Here is an 8,663-nt window from a genome sequence, read left to right on the forward strand (position 1 = left end):
ACGCTGCAACCCCGGGGCAACGAACCTCTTGCGTCGATGCCTCACTGCCCACGTGGCCGCCCTTGGTACCCCACCACCCAAGGCCGTCGTGCTGGCGCACTAGAGGCCCTCCGCTCGAATGACGAAGCATCTGAGGCCTGACCGGCACCCTCCTCGATGGATGGGTAAGGTTGCTCGGCGGCTGCCTCTGGTGGCGACAACGAAGAGGGGGTTGGGGGTGGCGGCGGTGCAGTGGAAACACTGGTCGCCCCACCATACAGGGAAACACATACCCAAAAGCATGTGATGGTACCTAGCTTAATTGTTGTTGGATGTAGATCGAGCCAAACATTCCCCCGTGTACATAATTTGTTTCTACGAATGCGTCGATACGCAAAGCTTTTTACATTGGGGAAGGATCCTTTTGGCTGAAAAAGAAAAAGGAAGAGAGCAAACTGTACATTCAGTGGTTCATACACGCACCAATACATCCGAGTTGGCATGCACGATCTCACATCTCAATTTCAACTAGACGATGACTCGACCGGAGCGACGGCTGGTTCTTGTTCTTCGCCGTCCTTCTTCTCTTCCTCGACGGTCAGCTTATCCTCCCCTCCCTTTTCCTCTGCCCTTATTGCGGTCTCCTTCACATCAGTGCCTTTTTTTCCGTCCGATTCCCCTGCAAACGGTAACCACAGATCAAATCGAAATGTTATAAACTGTGAGAAGAAACAAAGAAATCTTGAAGATGCAAATGTGCAATGACATGGATAGCAAATGAAGAAATTGAACCTACGTACCATCATCGTCTCTCAAAGTGGCCGCGGATGTCTCCTCCTGTTCCGGCTCCCGGGAGACGCTCTCGACCTCTTGCGGCACGACGTCGACCTCCTCGACGGTGACCACCTCCTCCTCGGTCGCCGTTGCCTCCTTAGTTTGCTCGGTCTCATCATTGGCTTCGACTGCGGCCTCTTTGACGACAGTAGGCGCCGGCAGCTCTGGCTCGCTTCTCAGATCGTCGTTGTTCAAGGAAGGCGTGGGTTGCTCTGCCGCCTCTGGCACCTCCACCTCCGGCACCGGCTTGGTGGGGAATGCGGGGCTTTCGTCCACGTTGGTTGCAGGAGCAGCCGCCCCGGTGGCAATTTCGTCCTCGTTGGCCGTCGTCGGGGCAGGGGCGTCTACGGTGACGGCATCTTCTTCTTGCTCCCGCGTGACCACCGGCGCAGCCTCGGCGGTGGCTGCACTTCCATCTGCCTTGGCCACCGGGGCGTCCACCAAGGCGGCAGTTACAGTTTGCTCATCCTTGGCGACCGGCGCATCCACCAAGGCGGCAGTTTCACTTTCCTGCTCCTTGGTCACCGGAGCGGCCGGGAAGGAGGCAACGTCAACGTCCTCGGCGACGGGAGCATCCAGGGCGGCAGTTTCACTTTGCTGCTCCTTGGTCACCGGAGCGGCCGGGAAGGAGGCAACGTCAACCTGCTCGGCGACCGGAGGATCCACCAGGGCGGCAGTTTCACTTTCCTGCTCCTTGGCCACCGGAGCGGCCGGGAGGGCGGCAACGCCAACCTCCTCGACGACCGGAGCATCCACGAGGGCGGCAGTTTCACTTCCTTGCTCTTTGGTCACCGAAGCGGCCGGGAAGGAGGCAACGCCAACCTCCTCGGCGGCCGGAGCATTCACGAGGGCGGCAGTTTCAGTTTCCTGCTCCTTGGCCACCGGAGCGGATGGGAAGGCGGCGACGTTAACCTCCTCGGCGACCGGAGCATCCACCAAGGCGGCAGTTTCACTTTCCTCCTCCTTGGCCACCGGAGCGGCCGGGAAGGTGGCAACATCAATCTCGTCGGCAACCGGAGCAACCGACATGGTGATACCCTCAATCTCCCCCGCCAACGGAGCAGACGCGATGGATACAAGTTCGTCCTCCTTGGCCGCCGGCGCAGCAACGAAGGAAGCACTGCCATCATCACCGGCCACCGGGGCAGCCAGGAAGGTGGCACCGGCATCTTCGTTGGCCACCGGAGCAGGCACAAACGTGCCAATATCGTCCTTCTCTATCGCCGGAGCATCGGCTGAGATGATACTGTCATCCTCCATGGTGACTACGCCCACGGGGGCATCCGGGATGGCGACACAACCGTCATCCTCCACGTTGATCTCCTCGATGTCCTTCTCGTTCGACGTTGCCGCCTCGTCTTCAATCGCCTCGGCCGACCACCCTTCCTCATTCTCGCCCCGCCGACGGTCTCTTCCCGCCTCGACGGTAGGCGCGATCGACACCTCGACAGGCTGGCCATTCCTCATCTCCTCGACGACGATGACGCTCTCGCTCGTGGATGCCACACCGTCATCCCGATCGGCGACAACCTCCTTGTCCCTGACGCCCTCGTCTTTCTTCGGCCCGGCAGCCTCCTCGGTCGCCGTCCCCTTCCCCTTGTCGTCGGGGACGGCGACTGCTCCCTTCTTACCGTCCTGCTTGCTCTCCCCCTCTTTCTTCTCCCCGACGACCTTGGCGCCGATCACGGTGGACGCAGCCTCGTCGCCGTCCTTGATGACGAGCGCAGCCAAACCGGCCTTGCCGGCCCGCTCCTTAGGGGCCTTCTCCTTCGCCGACGCCGACTTGTGGAGCTTGACGTCGTCGCCATTGTCCTTGGTGGCGACCGGCTGGTGGGCGGCGGTGGCGACGACGCTGGACTTCCGCCGGAACCTGCGGCTGCACCTGCCGCTGCCGTCGCTGCTGAGCACGGCTTCCTTGGAGGTGCCGCAACCCATGGCGCGACACGGCGAGGAGCGAGGGAGCAGAACGCCGGAGATCGATTTGAGGTGGGGAGAAGTCGGGGGGAGGATTCCCGTCTTGTATATATACTGCATGCGCGCGGGCATGCACGGCGTTGCAAAATTAGGGGAACCGTAAACGACCGAATTGGAGGCTGTGGCATGGTTGGTGCGTGTTTTTAATAGCCAGGTTGCTGCTCACCGTCGTTGCTGTTCGAGTCTAACACTTGACAATAAATATTTCGAACCTTACACAAACTGAACTATGTGAGATCCTGGGCATTTTGGCTTCACATTGATTTCTTTATATGAAATCGGGGGAGAAAATCCCTTTTAATAAAAAAAAAGGGGGGCAGACGAAAGCAAGAGAATATGAAAATGTCTAAGTTCTGAGAAAACGTATGAGCAAAACAGAGGAGCAAAAGAAACAACAAGACAAAAGTTCTATGAAATTGTTTCTCCCGAATTTCCAATAGGCGAGGGCCAAAGTTCACTAGCCGCTGCAGCGCCACATAAACATTGCGAGATAGTCATTCAGATAGAACAAAGAGCAATGCACCAAACTCACCTTGTAAACGATATTTCAATCAATTATCTAAGGAATAAGGTCGTACTGCTTTCAAAAAATAGAAGCGTAATGCGCCCAACTCAACTAGCTTGGAAAGTTGAAGAAATGGCATGCGACACACGCTGGCAAGTCGATTTTGTCTCCGACCTGTGGGCGGCGAGCCTCCTCGCGTTTTGGCCGGCCTTCCTTCTTCGGCGAGGATCCACGCATAGGTCGGCGCTGCTCAACTATGAGGAGCGGATCGTTGACAGCCGGGGATGTCACGCGAGGAGGGGGCCTGGTCCGTTTGCTGTGTCACCTGGTGCATACACGCAAGAGTGTGTACCAGGAGCCGAAGCGGCTCCATAAGAGACCTACTAGTGGTGTTGGAAATATGTCCTAAAGACAATAATAAAGTTATTATTTTACTTCAAAGAACATTATTTTATATATGACCTACAGACCGCAGTGTTGGAAAAATATGCACTAAATGTAATAATAAAATTGCTATTTTATTTCATGTTCATAATTTATATATATATATATATAAATGTATATATTTCTGTTGTATAATTACAATGATTCTTGAATATGAGATTTGAAGGAAAACTTCCTTGCATGTCTGAAAACATAAACATCAAAAAGATCTCTATTCTCACATATGGGATTCACTACGAAGAAAACACATGTTGCCCAGTGTCGAGCTATTTGCCGAGTGTTTTTTTACGGGGTACTCAACAAACAAGGTCTGTGTCGAATACCTAGACACAAAACACTCGGCACAAAATGGGTAATCGACAAACAGAAAACCCTTGGCAAAAGCAGGGTCTTTGCCGATTGTCATTCATAAGTCACTCGGCAAATAGGTCTTTGCCAAGTGTTTTTATAAGGCCCTCGGCAAACAATTAAAAATCAATAAGATGCATGTATCCATTTGGATTTTCAAGACCAAACTTCATTCCAATGCTCTTTGAAATGTTTTGTACACTTAACATACACCACTGAATGATCTATGTCAAAATTTAGCAGCTTTCGTGGTCGGTTTGCTATATTTAAGTCGTTAAATGCATTTCTAGTATTTAGTTATTATAACAACATTTTGAACTGATAGTGCATGAAAAAAAATGTAAAAATTGTGTTGAAAATTCATACTTGTGTTTCTGGAGTCCATGTTTAGGCCTTATCCAAGAAATGAAAATGAATTTTAAACATGAGGGTACCAGGACACAACCCAAATATTAAGTTTGTTGTTTTTTAATTTCAAAAAATGCAAACAAAGTGCAAAAAGCATGAAGCTTGGCATGCCCGCATATGACACCTAGGAAGTAGTGTTAAAAATTTGAGAAGGTTTCACAAAATTTGTGGCGTACACTACTTAGAAACCAGATCATCTCCGAGGAAGAATCATGGTTTTGAGAGGAAATGAGTCATGTGTGAAGGTGATGTGATCATTACTTCATTTGTTGGCCTTGATTGTTTTTCTACACTTAAGATACATCATAAAATAATCCATGTCAAAATTTGTCATTTTAGATGTCAATTTGCTCTATTTAAGTCATTAAGTGCATTTTATAGGCATTTGGTGAATATAATTCTAATTTGAACTGCAAGTGCATGAAAAAGTTGAGAAAATTATGTGGGAAAATCATATTTATCTTCTTGAGTCCATGTTTAGGCATTTCCAAGAAAATGGAAGTAACACTACAAGAAATATGTCAACTTATGACCTTCTGTCAGTGACCCTCGAAGAATTGGTCATAAATTTATGACCATTTTAGACCAATTGGTCAAAAGCTGTGGGGGGGCTCTAAACCCTAAACCATAACGACCATTTTGGTCAGAAAGGTCATAATTTCATTAGAGGAAATGGTCATAAAGCAAACAGCGCTAGTCCACAGCCTTATTTCTAGTTGTTAACGACCAATATAGATGGTCATAGCCTTGTAAATTGTGGTGGGCTGCTATGACTAGGCGCCATCTCATCAGTTTTGCCTATGTGTCATGTCCATGTGGCAGTTTTTGCCCTAGGTTGTGAAGCAACCTATATTTCTGTCATTCCCAAAATTCCCAAAAAAATCTCATAAATTCTTTGGGCCATATCTTCGTCAAATATGTAAAAACCTTCCTTTCTTAGTTCAGAAATATTCATTTTTCTGAAGGAAGTACCACTTTGGCATGTCCAAATAGTCTTCACAACAGTTTGTGAAGGAAGTACCACTTTGGCATGTCCAAATAGTATCCATTTTCTACAGTGCTTTCCTATGCCCAAATAACCATCCTCCACCAAATTCCAGCTCAATCCATTTATTATTTTGAGCCGAGCTTCAACATTCGTAGTCATGTCCAGTGTGGTAGTTTGCAAAGCAAGTACCACCTAGGCTCCTCCTTTTGAGCTGAAAATTTGTGAAGACGGTCTTCTTAGTAACTGATCATCCTCAGCCAAAACTCACGCCCATTAGCCATGTACATTTCCCGTACCGCTAATCAAACACTTGGCTGCTAATTCATGTTTGAGCATCGATCGGTCTCCTCGTGAGAATTTTATGTTTTAATTTTCTTCCTATCACCTACCTGGGGAGTGCCCAACCCACTAGGCATGCCTAGGCCACCCAGAAAACATGGCAACACCACGGTCACGCGGTGACCACGCGGCGGGCATGCGAGTTTACGCGCTCTAGAGTTGGGGCCCTCGGCCACCACCCAAACCTCGACGTATCGCCACCAAACCATGTATTTATGATTAAATAGGTAATTATGTAACTAGAAATGATTTTTGGAAAAAATAAATAGCAAACTATGAGGCAACTGCAGTTCAAATTTGACCCGCTTCCAGCTGAATCGGCGGAAATTTGTCTTTTTCACGAGAGGTGGATAAAAACATTTTACACCCAATCATCTTGTCAATTGTACATTAAATATGTCCTAGTATTTTAGAAAATTGATTTGATCAAATTTTGCAACAATTATTTGGTAGGTCCTTCACAAAAAAAAACCTCCTTTTGGGCACTCAAAAATGGAAAATGGTTTTTTCGTCCAAAGAAAATGAAAACTTCCTTAGGAAACATTGTTTGCCATTCCAATATGCACCCTTGTTCACAATATGAGATCATTTTAACAAACTATGCCATGGATGTGGCCATAAGAATTGACCATTTCGCTTGAAAGCCATTGATCTCCACACGTGATAGCTCGTTTCTGAGAACACTTTTTTAAAATAATTGCCGTATTACAAGTTTGTTATTTTTCCTAGGAACTTGGCCACATATAATGACACCATGCAAAGGTTTCCCAATTTTTTGATTTTTTTTGAATTTTTTATGCCCGTTTCAAAATGCGGTCAAAACAGCGGGAATGACCGTTCCTAGCTAGTGGTTGAATCTTGGAACTTTTTTGGTGTTTCTATGATTAAATAGATACTTATGTACCTAGAAATGATTTTTTTTTTAAAATAAAGAGCAAACTACAAGGTAGCTACAGTTCAAATTTGACCCGCTTCCAACTGAATGGTGAAAATTTGTCTTTTTCATGAGAGGTGGATCAAAACTTTTTACACCCAACCATTTGGTCAATTATGCATTAAATATTTCCTAGTATTTTAGAAAATTGATTTGGTCCAATTTTGCAACAATTATTTGGGAGGTCCTTGACAAAAAAACCTCCTTTCAGGCACTCGAAAAATGGAAAATGGTTTTTTCGTCCAAAGAAAATGAAAACTTCCTTAGGCAACATTGTTTGCCATTCCAATATGCATGCTTGTGCATGATATGAGATGATTTGAACAAACTATGCCATGAATGTGGCCATAAGATTGATCATTTGGCTTGAAATCCATGAATCTTCACCCATGATAGCTCATTTCTGAGAACACTTCTTCAAATAATTGTCGTATTACAAGTTTGTTATTTTTCCTGAAAGCTTGGTCACATATGATGACACAATGCGAAGGTTTCCCAAATTTTTGATTTTTTTTGAATTTTTTATGCCCGTTTCAAAATGCGGTCAAAACGGCGGGAATGACCATTCCTAGCTAGTGGTTGAATATTGGAATTTTTTTGGTGTTTCTCTGATTAAATAGGTACTTATGTACCTAGAAATGATTTTTGTAAAAAATAAATAGCAAACTATGAGGCAGCTGCAGTTCAAATTTGACCCGCTTCCAACTGAATCGGCGGGAATTTGCCTTTTTCACGAGAGGTGGAACAAACCTTTTTACAACCAACCATTTTGTCAATTGTGCATTAAATATGTCCTAGTATTTTATAAAATTGAGTTGGTCCAATTTTGCAACAATTATTTGGGAGGTCCTTCAGAAAAAAACCTCCTTTCAGGCACTCGAAAAATGGAAAATGGTTTTTTCGTCCAAAGAAAATGAAAACTTCCTTAGGCAACATTGTTTGCCATTCCAATATGCACCCTTGTGCACAATATGAGATCATTTTAACAAACTATGCCATGAATGTGGCCATAAGATTGATCATTTGGCTTGAAATCCATGAATCTTCATCCATGATAGCTCATTTCTGAGAACACTTTTTTTAAATAATTACCGTATGACAAGTTTGTTATTTTTCCTGAAAACTTGGTCACATATGATGACACAATGCGAAGGTTTCCTAATTTTTTGATTTATTTTGAATTTTCTATGCCCGTTTCAAAATGCGGTCAAAACGGCGGGAATGATCGTTCCTAGCTAGTGGTTGAATCTTGGAATTTTTTTGGTGTTTCTCTGATTAAATAGGTACTTATGTACCTAGAAATGATTTTTTTAAAAAAATAAAGAGCAAACTATGAGGCAGCTACAGTTCAAATTTGACCCGCTTCCAACTGAATCGGCAGGAATTTGTCTTTTTCACGAGAGGTGGATCAAACCTTTTTACACCCAACCATTTTGTCAATTGTGCATTAAATATGTCCTAGTATTTTAGAAAATTGATTTGGTCCAATTTTGCAACAATTATTTGGTAGGTTCTTCACAAAAAACTCATTTTGGGCACTCGAAAAATCAAAAATGATTTTTTCGTGCAAAGAAAATGAAAACTTTCTTAGGCAACATCGTTTGCCATTCCATGTTTGTTATTTTCCTGAAAGGTAGTTCACAATTGGTGACACAATGAGAAGGTCTTTTATTTTTTTTTTTGAATTTCTGTGATCATAAAATAGCTTACATGATTTTAACATCTTATTTTTAAATCTATCACGACCAATTTAATTGGTCATAATGTTGTATTGCGTTCTGATTGGTCCGTGGACCAGACACGCGGATCATGCACGAAACACCGTTGGATCCTCCCGGATCCAATGGCAGCCCTCACCCCTCGCCTCCCCCACCAACCCCACGTGAGGCGAAACCCTAGCTCTGTTCTCC

General features: G+C 45.4%; 1 protein-coding gene across 1 annotated transcript; it reads right to left on the minus strand.

Moving 5' to 3' along the window:
- Positions 1-340: 340 nt before the first annotated feature.
- LOC119273241 (calphotin-like) lies at positions 341-2,390 on the minus strand. Its single transcript, XM_037554478.1, has 2 exons — positions 780-2,390; positions 341-658 (listed from the first exon to the last, which is right to left on the minus strand). Exons 1-2 carry the CDS (start codon positions 2,278-2,280, stop codon positions 504-506), a joined length of 1,656 nt encoding a protein of 551 aa, XP_037410375.1. The 5' UTR covers positions 2,281-2,390; the 3' UTR covers positions 341-503.
- Positions 2,391-8,663: the final 6,273 nt, after the last annotated feature.

This window comes from Triticum dicoccoides, chromosome 3A, assembly GCF_002162155.2.
Source record: "Triticum dicoccoides isolate Atlit2015 ecotype Zavitan chromosome 3A, WEW_v2.0, whole genome shotgun sequence".
Taxonomy (NCBI): Eukaryota; Viridiplantae; Streptophyta; class Magnoliopsida; order Poales; family Poaceae; genus Triticum; species Triticum dicoccoides.

Bases quoted from the DNA above. Each gene is read 5' to 3' on its own strand.
- LOC119273241 (XM_037554478.1), bottom strand. From the start codon at position 2,280: ATGAGGAATGGCCAGCCTGTCGAGGTGTCGATCGCGCCTACCGTCGAG. The intron at 659-779 runs GTACGTAGGTTC...TACCGTTTGCAG, and splicing joins CACTTTGAGAGACGATGATG to GGGAATCGGACGGAAAAAAA.